The sequence below is a fragment of the Gymnogyps californianus genome, chromosome 3, assembly GCF_018139145.2.
Source record: "Gymnogyps californianus isolate 813 chromosome 3, ASM1813914v2, whole genome shotgun sequence".
Taxonomy (NCBI): Eukaryota; Metazoa; Chordata; class Aves; order Accipitriformes; family Cathartidae; genus Gymnogyps; species Gymnogyps californianus.
Window position 1 is genome coordinate 49,121,471 of NC_059473.1, and position 17,775 is coordinate 49,139,245.

Consider the following 17,775-nt stretch of genomic DNA (forward strand, 5'->3'; position numbering starts at 1 on the left):
CAAAGAGGGCATGACTGCATCTCCTTCAAGTCTCACTCAAGAGACATTTCATTCAGGTAAGGTTATTCCAAACTGAGCACCAGTCACTGAGCCAAAGTAAATTTCAGCCCTATGGATCCATCCATTCATTTTCACAAGGCTTAAATCTTCCTAACAGTTCTGACCTGCCAAGAAAATGGGTTGAGCTACTTACATACAGTGCAGCCCTTTGAGGGGAGGAATCACTTCTTATCTAGGATGATATTACCCTCCTCATCTTTGATTCGAACTCGTCCAGTGGAGTATTTGGTTTCCTGTCTGCCATTGCAGTACACAGTTTTTACAGTGCCATCTGGGTACTCCCGCCTCTTGAACTGCACAGTCTGAATCTCCTTTTGGCCATCACTGAATACCACTATTTTATCTCCATTCCTGAAAGAAATAGCAATGAATGAAGTGATGAGGAGGCACTGTTTGTTATTAACCTATCTCACTGAGCTGTCTAAAGTGACACGACAAAAGTGGAAAATAATGTCAAATGAAAACTTTCTCAGATAGGTTATAATTCACCTCAGAATTTACATGGGATGGCATTAGAGATCTGATCTCACAATAAGATTTCAATACAAAGGTACTTCAGTACATAGTATAATATGTAATGGATGGTGAGATCTGCATTTTACATGACTTCTTCATGCAGGGATCTCAAGGCATTTTGCAAGCAGGAAATATATTTTACAACAGGATCCTCCCTAAGCCCAGAAGAGGCATGTGTAAGAAAGTCCTATTGTTGTTTTTCCTCATTTTACATGGAGGAATAGAGAGATAATACATGAAATGCCTCAGAAAGGGAGCCAAAAAGCTAGGAATAGAGCTCAGGAGTCCTCATCCTGAGTCCTTTAGCACCCACATTGTTAGTACAGACAACTGGTGATCTCCTAGCAGCCCTGGCCAGTGTAAAGTTACATGGAACTAAATGAGGAATATTTCACGGTCACTTTGCCAGTGATAAATGGTCACCTATCATCCAAGGTGGAAGCGAACAATTTTCAGTGCCTCATTGTAGCAAAACCCTCATTATTTTACAAATCCTTTCTCCTTTCATCTGGAAATTTCCCAGCCATGCAGAGTGCAACTACAGTTTTAAATGTCAGTATCATTGTATGTGTGTCCAATGCCTGGTTCCTGTCATTAACACAAGACTTACTTTTTTACTTTTACTACTGTACCATCTGGGAAAAAAGTTTCCTTGAATCCATCACTATAGAGGCATTTCACTGTCTGATCTGGGAACACAGTTTCTTGTGTGCCATCAGGATAATGTTTTTCTGTGGAAAAGAAGATGTAAAAAGTCCGTCTAGTATGCTTTCATGTTGCTTTACTCAGAGCTAGATCAGATTTTTTTTTGGACATTGTAGTGAGGATGGAAATGATATCCAGCGTACTGCTAAAGAAATTAAAGAATCTAATTATCAGATAATCAAAATTAGAAGAGATGCATTTACATCCTATTATTATCTTTGCTTTGTAGGAGGAAACTGAGCAGTAAAGTGATGGAATATACTGGAAGTGAAATGCAAAGACAATGCAAAATGAGAAGAAAGTACCCAATCTGCTGGAGTCAGACTCAGACGACACTTTCATAACAGAAACCTTCCTGCACATATAGTTCACATTTATGAGCTCTTGCATACCTATCTGATTATTAGGGAACTGCAGCACCTGCAGGCCATCTGGATAAGCAGTGTGGGTTGTCTGTGCATCTGCATAATAATAAATCTGGAAAGAGAGTGAAGTGTTTGCAACATGTTCACAATATTTGCATAAGCAGATTCAACCATAACAATGTGCTTAAAAATAAGACATCTTAAAAAAGTAATTTCAAGGTCATTTTCTGTATCTGCCATCCATAAAAGCAGCTATGTTTGCATTGCTGTTCCTTCCTCTCATTCACCCCCCTCCTCATGGCTGTGTCTAGATGATGCTACTTTGATCTCTCTAGCATACAAGACAATAGTGCATGCATGAAAGTCATCTTCCTACCTCTTTGCTTTGGCTCCCATCCATGCACTCTTAATTTAAAATAGTCCCACTGCTGCCAAGGCCTCACTTATTTCCACTCTAGCTCACATTATTAACTATTTATATTTACATAATGCCAAGAGAGAAGAACCCCCTGTGCTGCCTACCCTACAAACGTATAAAAACCAGTCCTTGCTTCAGATGGCTGCCCCTGCCCTTTGCCTTCTTTCAGTCTCCTTTAATCTGCTTGGCCAACTACCCGTTTGTTCCTTCTTTGAGTGTTACGTTCATCTTTTTCCACTTTTGTCCTTGTAGATGAAGCAGTTACACCGCTCAGGGCTGTTAAACCAACACCCTTCCTCATCAATTTTCCCAGAATTGATAGATCAAGATAAATGATAGGACCTTGTTGGGAAATCGCTTAATCATTTTATTTTCCTTAAAGAAAAGAAATACATTACACACCACACTCTGATCTGGCATGATCTTCTTTACATCTCCATTGAAAAAGCTAATCGTTGTCATCCTTTTATCAGCACTGATCTCTTTTTTAGTACCATTGCGGAAAGTGATGATTCGACGTCCATCAGTAAGCACCTCTTCTACCTTCAAACACATAGAGCATCTAATGTAAATGAAGTCAAAGGAAATGAGTAACATTGCACTGCCTTCCAAGTAAACTGGAGCTTGAAGTCAGTCATGCTATGCCTTTGTATTTTAAAAGCTGTCTCTGCAGCACAGGTACATTATTTTTGCCTCATTTGTGTGTAAAAGAGGCCAAAAGTAATTTTCTTTTCACAAAATGAACTTACTTCTAGCACTCAGCCCAAGTTCCCACCCCACCACCTTGTTTTTCTGTTAAGTGAGGTAAGACACACAGCCCTGTGGCAATAGAGAAGCCATTCAGGTTTTTCCTTGACCAACTTCAGTGAGTTACTGTCTCTACTCATTTCATATATGCTGGTACACCTTCCACACAATTCACTCAAGAGACCCCGGTTCTGGATTGTGTGAACCAAAGTGGTTGAACTTGATGTATTAACACAGACTGCTGACATATGTTAACAACCATTTTATTCCAAGTAACGTAACTCTGTATGGACATTCAGTACTGCAGAATTAAATGGGGCTGCATGCAGAGATCTGCAAAATTGCTCATGACTTCTTAACAACAGAGGGCAATAATGTCATCGGTGTGCTTTTCTATAAACAATATATTGATCAAAGATGATTTCATACCTAGCATAGCCTCTGGTTAATCAATTTTCCTGGAATTACTATGGCAGCTGGTTCTGTTCAGCATATATCAAATCCCATAATTTAATTCATTTGGTGAAGTCCAAAGAAGAAGACAACCAGCAAATGCACTCTGCCATATGCTTCCAATTTTATCAGACTCTCCACAAAAAGGGAATACCTCCCAACCAAAAAAGAAAAAAAAAAAAGAATAGATACACTTGGGGGAAGAGAAATGCGGTATTTCCCCAAACAGGCATTGTAATGATTACTGAGGGCAAGATTTTAGTTTTTAGAAATTATTTTATTTAAACATTACTAGTTAGTAATGGAAAGATGTTCTTACACCTACTTATGACAAAAGGCATTGCTACAAGAAGTCCACATAGTTTAAATGAGAGTTAATACCGCTTTCTGAAGACATCAATCCCCATTTTGACCTCTCTCTCTAGTTGCACAAGAAAGTCCAGCCCACCACTCAATTTTATGAATAAAATCCAGTGGTAAAAGTGTCAGAGTGAACTTTTTCCACAATTTTTCTTTTGAGGATCGAAACAACAGATATTGTATTTGCTACTTCTACAAGAGGGAATTGTGATTGGTAGAAGCTTTCACAGAGCCCATCTCAGCATTAGCTATAAAAGAATTGGCATCTCAAACCAGTATTCCCTGAACAGCTGTTATATTGCAAAAGCCATTTCTATGACTGCTCCCAGTTTCATTAATCAACACCTGTATTGGCGGGGTGAGAAGCCCAGAACTGAACAGACACAGAAATTGCATTACTGTCTTTTAACTTTATCTAGCCAAAAACCTTGTCCAGTATTGACAACTCAATCAATATCAAGGGACTGTTTTAACAGGATAAGCCTGCTTGGAGCAGTGTAATTGAAGAGACATCTGGGACTGAGTTCAGATCTGGCCTAGATGAGCAGCGACAGTGTTGGAAAGAGTGCTTGTCTATCAGCAGTGAAACTAGCACCAGCTCACTTGGTCACCTTGTTGACAACCTTTCCCAACAGCAATGCACCAAATTTCCAATGTGTAGACTCATCTACAGAATCAGCCTTTCAAGATCATTCCTGAGGTGCTGTGCAGGAAAGGTGACATGGCCACTCAGGAACAAATTACCCAGTTTTGTGGCAAGGAGTGCAGGGACACAATGGGAAGCCAGAAGGAATTGCCCGCTCATCCCCTCCTGGAAGACAGGGACTTCCAGGAAAGGGATGAAACCAGCTGCCAAGCTGAGCTATGGGCCTCAGGACAAGGGGCAGCTGGAAGTGATCTCTGGATGCAGCTGGCGAATTGCTGGGGATTTTGACAGATGGCTTGAGCAAACTGGACAGGCTGCATCGAGCCCAATTTCACTGATGCTACTCCAGGTGTAGCCAGCTGTGTATAATGAAAGACTTCTCCCACAAGTGGTGTCCAGCTGGCACAGCTCACTGCCATGAGATTCACTTCCAAGGAAAGAAAGGAATGGCCTTCAATCTTGCAGTACAAAACACCATCACTACCCCACTAGCACGTTTTCATTTCTAATGGTAAGCATATCGTTCCTCCCAGCCCACAAATGAGGTGGCTGAAACAAAAAGGACTTGGTGAAAGTCATAGAGCAAATCCCTGTGAGAGATAAGAAAATAATTTGGTTACTTGATTTCCAGCCCATCAGCTATACATATTTCCTGCCATTCATGGTGTGAACTTTACACTTCAGCTCTCCTTTAAGGAACAGACACTTAGTTGGAAACATAATTGTCTCTGGCTATTTGAAGCAGTGATTCCCATCTATACTGCAGTCCTATTGGTGATCTCTTCAAGTATTTTTGCATTGTATTTTATCTCACCTTTCCGTCACGATACTCTATTTTTTCCTGCACCTCTTCCTCACTTTTTCTTCTTTCTCGATGTAACATTGACCTTCTAGATAATATTGATTTTGGAGGCTATATTATGAAAACATCACAGTCAGTGTTATATAAACAGAAATGTTTTTAAAATATTTTCATTAATTTTAATCAACTGTGCAAAAAACATATTTACTTTCACACACACAGAGGAAAGCTGTCCTTCTTTCTGGTATTGCCTTGCATTTGTAATGAATTTTGATCTTTTAATCATAACTAGAAATGTTGCACATTAACTCCAGTTAACTTCAGTTTGCAAAGCAAAATATAGCATAGAGAAAGTCCAAAAATGAGGTGACAAGAGTGCATTCTGGCAAAACTACACTATAGGAAATGGAGAGAATAAACACAAGAACTATCTCTGAATATTGGGTTACTGATTTGCTAAGAAAGGTATCTGTATTAGCTAGATCCACTCTTCCAAAACAAATTACATGGTTCTTAGCTGTAGGTAATGCTAACTATGTAACTAAGGGCTATTCAGGATGTTACACATCCAATTTACCATTACAATGAGTGATCTTTGCACTGTCTGGCAGCATAAAGGAGCCTTAAGTTAATTGACATCTGCCACATAGCATCCAGAACAGTTACTAACTAATGTTAATTACAGTTTGAAGATGTGGCGTATTTTGAATTGTGGGATCCAAAGGAGCAGGGAGTACTGCTCCCCACAGGGCAATGATATGCTCCAGTAAAAAGCTGTAAACAGTGCTTGAAGTTGCCAGATCCATCCCTAAAGCTCTGTGTCTGCTGCATAGCATAGGAAATGGGAATTGAGGATTTTCTTTTTCTTGGTGTGTTTTATTTCAGTTCACAAATGGAAAGATGACAGTTGCTGATCATGTAAGAGCCAGAATTGTAAGTTGCTCAAACATTTGCTTCAGCATCCAGAAAAGCAGGAGAACTGTCTGTAGATACTTTGTTGTCATATACAGTTATGTCGCTTCTCCTGTGTGTGGTCACAAAAGCCACTTTATTCTGAGGTTTTAGCAATTTTTCTGTCTTTCTAAGATTAAGAGTCTCTTCTTCCTGAGCCAAAATTAAAATGTTAACTAGCAACATAAATCTATTAATGTCCAACAGTTGTGCAGGAATATCTTGGTAAAGAAATATACTATGTTATCTGTAAGCCATTGCAATATTGTTTTGAAGAGTGTACTTATCACGAGTAGAGGCAAGAAAATAAAGCCAGGAGAGTATTGTTCCCAGATGAATGGGAGTTAACATGCTGTATATGAAAACTAAGATCACAGACTCACTGAATTATTTTATAGAGTTACATGGTGAAATACCTCTGTTTCTTCATTGTTACTGCAGAGTGCAAAGCTGCAAGTGTTGTTGGCGTGGTTGTGTGAGAGGGGCACATCTTCTGAGCTACCTGAAATGGGCAAAGACCTGCCTATAAGAAAAAGCAAAGTAAAAGGGGTCATTGAAAGCATATGAAAATTGCTGAATCACATGTTTCCATACCTATCTCAGAAGGTTTTTTAAAGATGATAGCTCTCAGATTCTTGCAACGCATTGCTTCTTATACTGATAATGTTTGCTAACAGCTTGTCCATCCTCCCAAAGGTGCTTTGTCCTGGACCAAAGTGAATTGCAGACCACATCTGTTCTCCCACCTTCTGGGCTTCCAGGACAACAAACTCAGTGAGTAAGCAGGCAACAGCACAATCTGCTCTCCCTCTCTTGTAAAATATAAATTTTATAATTCTTCTAAGAATCATAGGAGAGTTTTAGTGACAACATATTGCCTGTGAGCCAAGAGTTGGGGACCAGTGTCTCCAAGTCATTTGCAGACCACTCTAAGCAGGCAGAAAGTTCCCACAAATCTTACCTTTTACATAGGAAGATGACTTAGGCTCCTTAAAACCACCACTCAGATGCAAGACAGCTCCAGGTGATTTCCTATCATCTGTTCTTCTCCCAGTAGGAGAGGGTTGATGTACAATCTGAAGCAAAATGGAGAGGCCCTGACACACAGTCATGCTTCACTGTAACATGGGAGCTATCGGTGACATGGCCAGAGTGCACTTCCCCTTCCTAGGAGTTTAGCTGTCTGTGTGCTGATATGGTACACGTGTCTAATCCTGGTTCAGACTGTTGTGGAGAAAGACACATGGGTGGAAGAGCTGGAAGAAGCCTCAGACAGGACCACCCCCCCACCCCCCACGTCATCCCTTCTCTTGGGAGCTGCATTTCAGCAGCTCTCGCTCTTGGTCCATGTTGGGTTGCATCACAGCCATGCCTGTGCCTGGCCATGCACCTCACTGATCCAAATCCCAACCCTGACCCATGGGCTGATTTCCTGTCATGACCGCAGACCTGTCTCATCACTATGGGCTTTGATGAATGGGATTCTGGCCTGACCCTGACTTCCATCCCCAGCCTGCCCTCCTCCCTGGCTGGGGCTGTGGAACGGACCCTGCCCTGCCGGACTCCATGGGGAGCCCCTGATGCTCCCAGCCCCTGGCGCTCCCAGCCCCTGGCCCCCAGGGAGCTGCTGGCCCATGCGATGCCCCGATGCTTGGTGCCTGTGATCATTTCTGAACTTCTTCTGAGGGCAAGGGGGGCAGGTTTCAAAGCATTCACCCATGCTCTGGCCTGCAGGTGCCCAAATAGCTCAATGTATGAACAGTCTCTAAGATAATTTCTGGCCAAAAACCTGTAGTACCAGGGAAAGAAGACCAAGCAGCAGCTATGTGGGGATCAGGATCCCGATCCAGCTTTTGAACAATATTGTAAAAAGAAAATAAAGGCAGTCTAAATAGACTTTGCTACTGACTTACTTTTTCTGGTTCAAAAGGTGTCAGTCTTCCATGGTGAGGTGTCTTCCTGCCAGTTGGTGTTATGCTTCTGCCAAGGGAGCAGTTAGATGGTTTCCTTTCTTGATGTTCCTTTGTCACCGATCTCAAAGGATCAGCCCTTTGCACAGAGCTTTTTATTGCCTAAAAGATTTGAATACATTTGTATTAAGTTGATATCAACATCTTCAAATAGCATTAAAAATCCTGCTACAACAGGTGCATCATTAAGTGTTTAAAACTTTTAGGAAAATGTTTATTTGTGTATGTGGGCATACACACAGACACAGACGCAGACACACACACACACATTTTATATGTAATTCTCTATTTGGGGTCTTATTTTGCTTCCCACATTTCTCTCTGCTTGGACAATGATGCAAGTCAAGGATAAACCAATGTGCATAGTGCGAGGCCAACAGCTGCTCTCAGGCTCTCATCCCTCAGTCCCAACCACCCTGCCAACAGCAGGAAAGATGTCCCTCTCTGGGATACCACAACTGAGCTGACCCCAGTAAAATATATTGCGTGACAGTTCATTTTTACTTGCCAGACGTCCACCCTTTTTACATTTTGCCCTCATACCTCTCCATCAATCAAGGCTGACACAAGCCCTGTAGGACCCTAAGACAGATGTGAGCCGCAGAAGGGAAATGATACGTGAACAGTTTCAAACAAACTATAGCAGATGTTTAGACTGGAAAGATCACAGTTACTCAAAAGCACTTCCCCAATTTTTCTTGGAGACCTTCGATCAGACCACAGAGGAAACATACAATATTCCTGCATGACCACCATGAGATGTATGGGATTTACACAACAACTGCCAGGGGTTGGCAGCTGCAAAGAAAACATTACATTGGTATGACAGGAAAACTGAAGCTGCACTCTTGCCTAGTCAAAACTTTGAAGGTACTGAACCTAACGTAGAAATGCCTGGCAGTATGAGACAAAGGCATAGTCTCACTGCCCACATTGCTGAAGTCATCCCAGAAATGGCAAGGGTTGATGTCTGTGTCTGTCAGAACTGATAGCAGAAGAATGTCTAATGCATTGAGCTGGTGAATGACTAGGAGTGAGCACATGATAGTCAGAAACAAAGAAAAGTTCAAAAAACCCATGGAAATGGTACCAGCTACTCTGATTTTGAAATGTCTCGCACACTGGAGAGTGGCTGCTTGGGAAGGTAAGTATAAGCAGTCCATGGTAAGAATATATTTGCCATCAGCTTCATTTGCCCAAGTCTATGAGCTATTGCTCAAGGGACGTGGGACTAGCAAAGCACAAACACGGGAAGACTGCACAATTCCTTCTCTGACAACAGTCACTATGGCCATTTTTTGACAGCTGTAAAATTTTCTTCATTTGATCAATGAAATTTAGGGGATCTGTTGTTGTTGTAGATGGTGATCTCTTATTTATATTAATAAATGACATTACAATTTAATGGATGTGCTTACAACGAAAGAGCCAAGAAAGAAATCCTATTGCACCACCAGAAAGCTGTAGAATTTTAGAAGGCTAAATCTTTTCCTCCAAGCGTAAAATGGTTCTGAGCAGGAGATAGGCAACTGATTAGCTCTTTCAGACAACAATGCTAAAAGGTACAGAAATTAATAGACTTAATTGTTAAAGGAATATGATTTCTGTTTTAAATTTGGAGATGTTTACTGCAGGCAGATTCTGTGAATACGGCTGAGTTCTCCAAATATAAGCATGATTTCAAATACAAGTGAGTAGGCAAACTGTCTAAATATGCCTGGGACTTCAGCTAAAGACAAGTGGTATAGTACTAAAGACCTTTAAAACTATTTTTGATGAAGAGATACTGCCTCAGAAATCGCACACTGATAGAATGAAAGAGCTTCTAAGCTATCATTTTATTGCTAAAGATCCCAGGACTGAAACTATAAAGTGATTTAAGAGAACTTGAAAAGCCAATGGTGGTGCAGTTTCACAGCAGCTCAAGCCAATCTCAGCCCACATTGCTGGAGTCCCACTCCTCTTCCTCTATCCCCAGCCACATGTTTCCAGCCCCTCCTTTACATGGCACCAGCAACCACAGAGAGGGATTGACCTCGCTGAGCGAGTAGAATCAGGCAAAAATGAACTGCTTTTGTCTACCTAGTTAGTTTTGAGCCAGGTAGCTCACCATCATCAGAAAGTGCCAACAGGGCCACAGCAGCTCAAATATCCATCGGCTTCAGCCAGACACGAACATGTGGCAGCATTTCTTTTGCTGTGGTGTATTATAGAAAGCAAGTTGCAATTCAAGCTTTTAAAGAACTACCTACATAAGACTTGTAAATAGAAACACTTTATAGCAAGAGTTTTAACAGAGAGCTGCCTAGCAGGCCTATTTTAGAAAAAGAGGCCTCATGAGCTATCTAAAAGCCACCTTTGAAAAGGATGTTCAGAAGTCAACATTTACTGATGCAATGCAATGGGTGATGCCGTAGCCAAGGGACAGAGACCTGTATAGACCTTAAAAATATGATCAGAAAAGGCACATACTCATTCTTTTTAACTTAAAGAACTAACGAGTTCATGAAGTAGGATGTATTGGACTGCAAAAGTGAAGGAGCAAGATGAAGCCAGAGAGAAAGAAGAGTTGTTTCCATGAACATGGTGAAGTTTGTTCACAATGTATATAAAGAACAACCAATTCAGTTGAGGGAGCTGCCATGCAGAACAGTGTTGGTAAAGGTACTTCAGCTTGCTACATATGCCATTGTAAAAGCTGCTGATTTCATTTTTTATGCATCACATAGATTACACATTTTTAAATTATACACTAGCATACCTATTTTTAAAGCAATAATGTCAGAGGGATCAAGACAGGCTTAGTGAATTACGTGTGGTCTCCGTTTTCATACAGATGGAGATCATTCTAAGAGATCATTTCATAAATTGTAGCAATCACTGCAACCCAGGCAACCACTACAATTTAGGTCTACACTTTTTAAGAGACTCAAGTACTAAGTATTTGGGTTAATCACACATGATGAGGTTCTTGATAAAGATTCTCTCAATTCCATCACTTTCATAAACAAAGTCATCAAATTATCTCAATAAAACTTTTTACTTTTCTTCATTGGAAACACGTGGATCGCAAGTAAATGCAGACCCTTGATACAAAGGGGTTGCAGGGCTGGAGGAAGAAACGGTGTCCCAACATGCGCAAGGCAGATCAATTGTTTCCCGTCTCTACTGAAAACAGAATAAAAATTAATCAGCTGATTAGCTGGTGACAACAAAAGAGATGGATTTTAGTTATGAAGTACAAGTTCATAACTAAAAGAACAGGTAGGCAGCAGAAGATGCTAGCTCATTTTGGATCTTTCTCATGGGAGCTAGCGAAGTACGGATTAAATAACCATCAGTGACACTGATCCTGCTCTTGGCAAAAGGAGGGACCAAGTGACCTCTCGAGGTTCTTCCAGTCCTACAGATCTATGCTATCAGGCAGGCAGTGGAAAGCAGGAGGAGGTGTTGTTACTCAGGGCCCACTTAGACCAGAGAAACTTTAAAAATACGATGTTCTCCTTGATTCTCATGCTCAGCAATAATCCTTTAAATTTTCTAATGAGCTTTTTCCTCCCAGATGTTAATACCTATAGTTCTTTGTCATTCTGATACAAATCAAATTGTCCTGGAAATCTCTCATGTGTCAATTCCCATAAATAAGGATCTCTTATAACCTTCAAATATCACAGTTTGTGTCATGTAAAGTTTGCATTCCCACTAACAGATCAAAAAGCTGAGAAAAAGCAACAAATACTCATGGATAAAGCAGTGAAAATTCAGATGCTGCAACAGTCTGTCTACATATTCCCAGAACTCATACTTCCCTGCTTCAGAGTTAGTAAATGGTCAGGAAGAACATTCATAGACAAGGAAATAACATGCTTAAAGGTCATCAAAATCCCTTGCAAGATTAGACAGCAAAATCCATCTAATAAGATTGGAAGTAAGCACATTTGACGTTGGTTGAAACTTTTCCAACAAAAACATTAAGAAATGTTATCAGTATACCTTTCAGTAGAACTCCTCCCTGTGCAAATGAATGTATCTTTTCTCATAGAAATCACTAACATCTATCCATAGTTGCATGTCTGGCAGGAAACTGGCAACTCATTCCTGCTAAATGTATAATGTGATGTATTCACAAATCAGCTTGTTTGGAGAGAATTCATGTTAATAAATATTAATAATTAATAAATATTAACCATTTTGGCCAATCTGTACATCTTTCAAGCCATATTCTGAAAGAATCACTAATGATATGCAGTTAAAATGGACATTTATCTTGTCTCACTGAAGCACAGCTTGAAGTGGCCAATTCCTCACCAACTATGTCATGCTACAGTACAAACAGGAATCATCATTAGAAGTATTATAGGCAACAAAAATATGTCTTTTTCAGAGATGTAGAACATCTCTTTGTTATGGTTTTTTTTTTCATGAAATCATGTCTTCCAAAAATCTGTGTCTTTAACCTCTACTGATCATTATTCAGACTTGCTCCCCAATTGTTTTTGTACATATCCTCAAATTCTATTAGCTTTGACAGAAATAAGTCTGGTGTTAAGTGTTGTTTTGCCTTCTTGATTACAGCTGATGAAACTCACCAGTCCTAGCTAGCTCTAACTTAAATATGTTATACAGGTATACATATGTCCCTGTGGCATGCATCTCTGCTTCTGTTGCTCAAGGTTATCTCATTCACTTTGATGTGTTCCCATCAACTTTTATGTGTTCCCATGCACAGTTTCTCAATTCTGGACAGAAACAGCATGACAGTTTGTTTTATCTATATCCAAAATTTAGAATTGTCCAGATTCACAGAGTCTTTGAGGGAAAGCATCCACCTACTAGCAAAAGAGCTCAAATACAAGGGAAACACAAGTGAGTCACCATGTTCAGATCTATCACTATGACACAGATTTTGGGCTTCTGTTTAATGTTCCATTTATCTGAGTCTTCAATTCTAGATTCAAATAATCGGCAGCCACTCTATTCACTGCAAGGCCTTCTTCTGCCATCAGATCAGATAAAGAACATGTGTCTCTGTCAAACATTTCAGAGTTCACTCAGGACATCTGGGCACTATGCCCACCAGTCTAGCTCATGCTTGTGCTGGATTCCAGTTGGATTGGATCCAACGCTGGCTGGATGGTGAAAGCTCAGATAACAGCGAGCCCAAAAGTCTGCTGTCCTCAACTTCCCCCTTCTCAGAAGTGTTGCTGAAGCCACAATTTTTTTTGCACATGGCTGTGTGCCACAGGAGGAAAATGAACTCAATGGGTCTTAGGGAGTCTTTATGTAGAATAAATGTTTCTGGTTTTAACTCATTTCGCAAGAGTGCTTGAGATGTTTAGATTAAACAAACTCTTTCATACCTTGAAAATTTCCAGGATAAGCTACCAAAGATAGCTTTTTGACGTTACTGGCCACTTTAACTGCAAATAGTATGTTGCACATTACTTGTCTGGCTACTAATTCTGTCCACCACAGCACAGAGGAATGGAGAGATCCCAGCTGTAGATGGGACTGGGGAGGTCTGACATCAGTATAGAACAAATAAAACAATTTCCTGCAGCTAAACCCTCCACCTTCTGACTTATAAACAACATATATTTCTTAGAAATATAGCCAGTCTTGAAGGCAGGCACATAATATCTGCATCCTCTTTGAAGCTACCATATTTCACACATGACTGATTCTGCTCTTTTAAGCATAGTCAGTTTAGAGTTGTTCTTATCATTATCTCTTTTCATATCTGGCACCATGCAGGATTCACTAAAGCCACTGCCTAGTGACTTTCAAGACACACACTGTCATGATCACTACAGTGGAATAGTTGCCTCCTTTCTCATCTGACATGTTTTACATTTGATTTCAATCCCTAAACAGGCAGAGAGAGCAGTGTGTTGGCTAATCTGAGCTAAGTTTTGCTTTAGCCAATGGAATCGGGAGATTAGTTTCCAGTAGGTAGGAGGAATATCAGAGATACTGTTCAGTTGAACAAAGCACAGATTTCACCTAAATGTGAGCAAAAGGAAGAAAGGGGACTTGTAATAACCAAGATGTTCATAATAAGAAGCAAGAAATACAAAGCCAAGAGAAAGAAAAGCACGATGAGATATTTAGATATCTATATATTCTAAACAGTGAGATGTGTAAGAAATGTGGTAAACTGGCAGTGGAGGAGCAGTCATAGAGATACCAGTCAGAAACAAGCATCTCACTTGATGTACTGAGTTAACTTGTCACAACTTGTAAAAAACTAAGTGTCCCATTCACTTTATCAGGCAGAAAGCCACTAGTGCTTATTGACAAGTAAAGCCTCGAATGGCAAAATACTGGATTTATGGTTTGCTGAGGTAAGGTATGACAGTTCCCTGTAAAACCAATCTGTGAAGTAGCAGGTACAATGAATTCAGAGCATACCTGCAAACAACAGGCAATTCAGTTGGGTCTAGAAAAGGAAAAAAAGTTTTGTCTCCTGCTGCTGCAAAACCAGAAGAAAAACTACAAGCAAAGTTATGCTGAATGACAGCACAAGCCCACTGCAAGAAAACATGACCATGCTTATACCGACAGTTTCATTTCCACAAATATTGATTCCAAAGAACATTCTTTTAAATAAATATTTGAAACTGTGGAAAAGTGACTACTGACAACAGGAATGCATACTTTGCTACTCGCATCTCTAAAGAAGTGTTTTTGCAAAGATGTCTTCGGGCCCACATGAGAGATGCTGTGGCTCTTGTGATTATCTCTCCGTGATCTTTCTTCTTGTTTGGATGAAGATGCTGTCTCTCGCAGAATAGCTTCTGCAACCTAATGGAGAATTTGTTATAAATATGTAATTTTAAGTTCAAGTCACAGCTAGTTGAATCAAACAACCCTCAAAGCCATCTGGTTTTCTGTTGTAATAAAAATTATGATATTTAAACATAATGAATGAAATTCCACCTCTTGTTCTGCTAGAGACTGAAACTCCCCGGTATCAGACACAACAATCTTTGTGTATGGCATTGTAGCATCTTTGTATACAGCATCCTAATATTACTTCACACAACAAAAATCTTCAGTGGCTTGAGCAGTAGTTCAACATCACCAAATGTCCTAAAGCAGTAGAAATAATACAGAAATCTGGCCTACAACAGAAACAGGTAGCTTTTTCTTATCCTTGCTTTTATTGGAATTTTTATTTTTTTTCATTCTGTACATGTGACACTAACCTTTTTTCTGACCTTCGCAATCTATAAAAGGATGAGTCATATGAACAGGTAGGTTTGGGAAAATTAAAAATAAAGTGAAATGTAACTTGAAATGACATTTTCAATGGAACTTAATAGTGTTAGGTGAAAAATCTCATTAACAAGTACATTAAAATCAAATAAAAAGAGAGACTAAAACTTCTTCACTCCATAAAACAAAGGACAGGTTAATTGGTGGTTCTAACATCTTTTAAAGATACATTACTAGAAATTAGATTTGCAAATTAGGGAAATACCTAGGAGTAAATGGCTCGATTTTATTTTCTCCTAGGTTCAGCCACTCTGTGGAAGAGTAGGATTCGTCTCACCAGACTGCACCATCTAGAAGATAATTATTTGTTCTAGTTGCCTTGACACACATAGGGTGAAATTGATCCCTCTTTAAAGGCACATATTTTTCTCCCTTGAATACACAGGGAGATTAAATGACGCACTCAAACCAGACTTCTGTCTTTTGAATTCTAGTCTTAACTATTTAATTTCACCAAGACTTGCTGTCTCCTGTGTATGAAGTGGGTAACAGCATTCTTCTCCCTTCCTTTAACTCCCTTAAATGAAGTTACTCAGTTCTATAGTAAGGTAACAAGTAACCCTACAAGTATATTAAACAAATGGGATACTGAACGGGAAATGACAAGAGAATCTGTAAACTTATGATTAAACCATTTTGATTTCAGGAGATCACCAGAGACATTTACACTAGCCAGCTGTATTTTCCACCCTGATTGTCCTTCCTGCTCCACCCAAGTGTAACTCCCATTCAGGAGTCCAACTTGTGCCTTTGTAAGGCAGGCCACTGACAGTGTTTTCTTCCCAGAAAGTTTACAGCACAAAATAAGAACTGAAATGAGATTTAATAAAAGGTCCCAATATATTACCAGAAACCAGCCTGCACCTGGCTGAAGAGCTGCTTTATTAAAAAGGTGAATGGTGTTATATACATAAAGAGTAGAAGTCATTTCAGGAGACTTTAGTTGTCTAATTTAGGCAATGAATGTAAATTAATTATCTAGACTCCCTCCCTAGTTAGTGGAGGGAGACATCTGCCCTAATATAAGTGTCTAAGATAGGTTGGCTGAATCACCTTGTAGAGGTGCCCACCTCATGGATAAGTAAGGCTAAGTGGAAGAGGACCACACAAAGAGTATATTTTAACATGGCTTACTACAGAGCTGATTTTCCCCCCTTCAGGATAAGCATGGCAGGAATGGAGGAACAGCATTCACACATGCCAGCTCCAAAGAAAAACTACTCCTGAATTTTTCAGACAGTATTAAACAGATAATATCTTCCAGTACCGGGGTCTCTGATTTTCTGTCCATGATATCCACAGCTTCTGGGGGTTTTTCTGCTTTCCGTCTCTGATGTTCTGAAACTCTGAGCTCATCTCGAAACTCCATGTTCTGCCTGGTCAGCATCTCAACCTGGTCTCTCAGCTTGCTGTAGGCAGCATGCCAGCAGGACTCATTTCTCTTGAACTCCTCCTGCAGTCCAGCAATCTGCTGTTTTAATATCTACCAGTAGAAAAAAAGTGTGCCGTGTCATTGCCTGCTCTGGACTAGGCATGCCCACCTTATACATCCAGAAGGAAGCATGGAGTCTTTTGTTCAGCTTAAAGGTCTACATTATAAACGTCTTCAATATAAAGGTCTGCAATATATAAATAACCCATTTGAAATGATTTCTTAAAAAAAAATAAACACACCCCCACCCCAAACCAACAGAAAACCACTACCCTGCAAACTCCTATATTTGAAACAAACCAATTGTTACAGAGTGAGCAGAGAGAAGTCCTTGCTGTGTGAAGGAAAATCAGGAAATGCGAACTAATCATGCAAACAAACACTATTAAATGTGAATGTTTTCAAAAAAAGGCAAGAATACAAGGTATGTTTTAATGACAAAAACGTCAGTTCATCATATCTTCATGTAGTGACAAGGACATATGAATAGTTAAATGATCCTTACAAACAGCAAGGGATTGCAGACATAATTTTCAACTGAGTTCAGGAAAATGAAAGTAATGAAATTTGGTGCATTTTGGAGAGGACTTTTCCATATACATGCATCTCCGTTATTTTTCCCTACTCCCTTCTCCTTCCCTCACCGGCACTGATGCCAACACTGACTCCTCTTCCTTCAGAGCACTCATGCTGGATACTGCAAATGGAATATTGGTGGAGTTAAGCTAGAAATGTGCAGTTTGCTCTGTAGTCAACCAATTGTCACATGCACCCCTTTCCTACTTTCCCTTCACTTGTTTATATCTTCCCACTTGTGTCCTAATCACCATCCTTTCTTTGCTGTGAGATGCCTGGTCAGAATTTGGCAAATCCATCGGCCATTTTCAAGAAGAAGCAGACTTCTGAACTTGGGAATCACATGGATAAGTGACTCAGAAAGTGTTTTGTAATTGTTTTGTGGAAAATTAAATTTTTGAACCTGCACTCATTAAGTTATCAGGTGGGAACAAAAGATTAAAACAATTCTATCAAACTTCATCTCTAGGGCTAGACTTAGTCAGGAAACACAATT

General features: G+C 39.9%; 1 protein-coding gene across 1 annotated transcript in view; it reads right to left on the bottom strand.

Annotated features, from left to right (window-relative positions):
- Positions 1–221: 221 nt before the first annotated feature.
- The window catches only part of LOC127014941 (centromere protein J-like), a 32,198-nt gene continuing 14,644 nt past the window's right edge, over positions 222–17,775 (bottom strand). Inside the window, exons 8-18 of the mRNA XM_050894598.1 lie at positions 16,539–16,754; positions 14,651–14,797; positions 7,937–8,095; positions 6,985–7,099; positions 6,440–6,546; positions 6,021–6,176; positions 5,085–5,183; positions 2,467–2,607; positions 1,674–1,758; positions 1,187–1,307; positions 222–411 (exon numbers count right to left, since the gene is read on the bottom strand). Coding sequence (XP_050750555.1) covers positions 222–411; positions 1,187–1,307; positions 1,674–1,758; positions 2,467–2,607; positions 5,085–5,183; positions 6,021–6,176; positions 6,440–6,546; positions 6,985–7,099; positions 7,937–8,095; positions 14,651–14,797; positions 16,539–16,754 — 1,536 coding nt within the window. The remainder of the gene's footprint in view (positions 412–1,186; positions 1,308–1,673; positions 1,759–2,466; positions 2,608–5,084; positions 5,184–6,020; positions 6,177–6,439; positions 6,547–6,984; positions 7,100–7,936; positions 8,096–14,650; positions 14,798–16,538; positions 16,755–17,775) is intronic.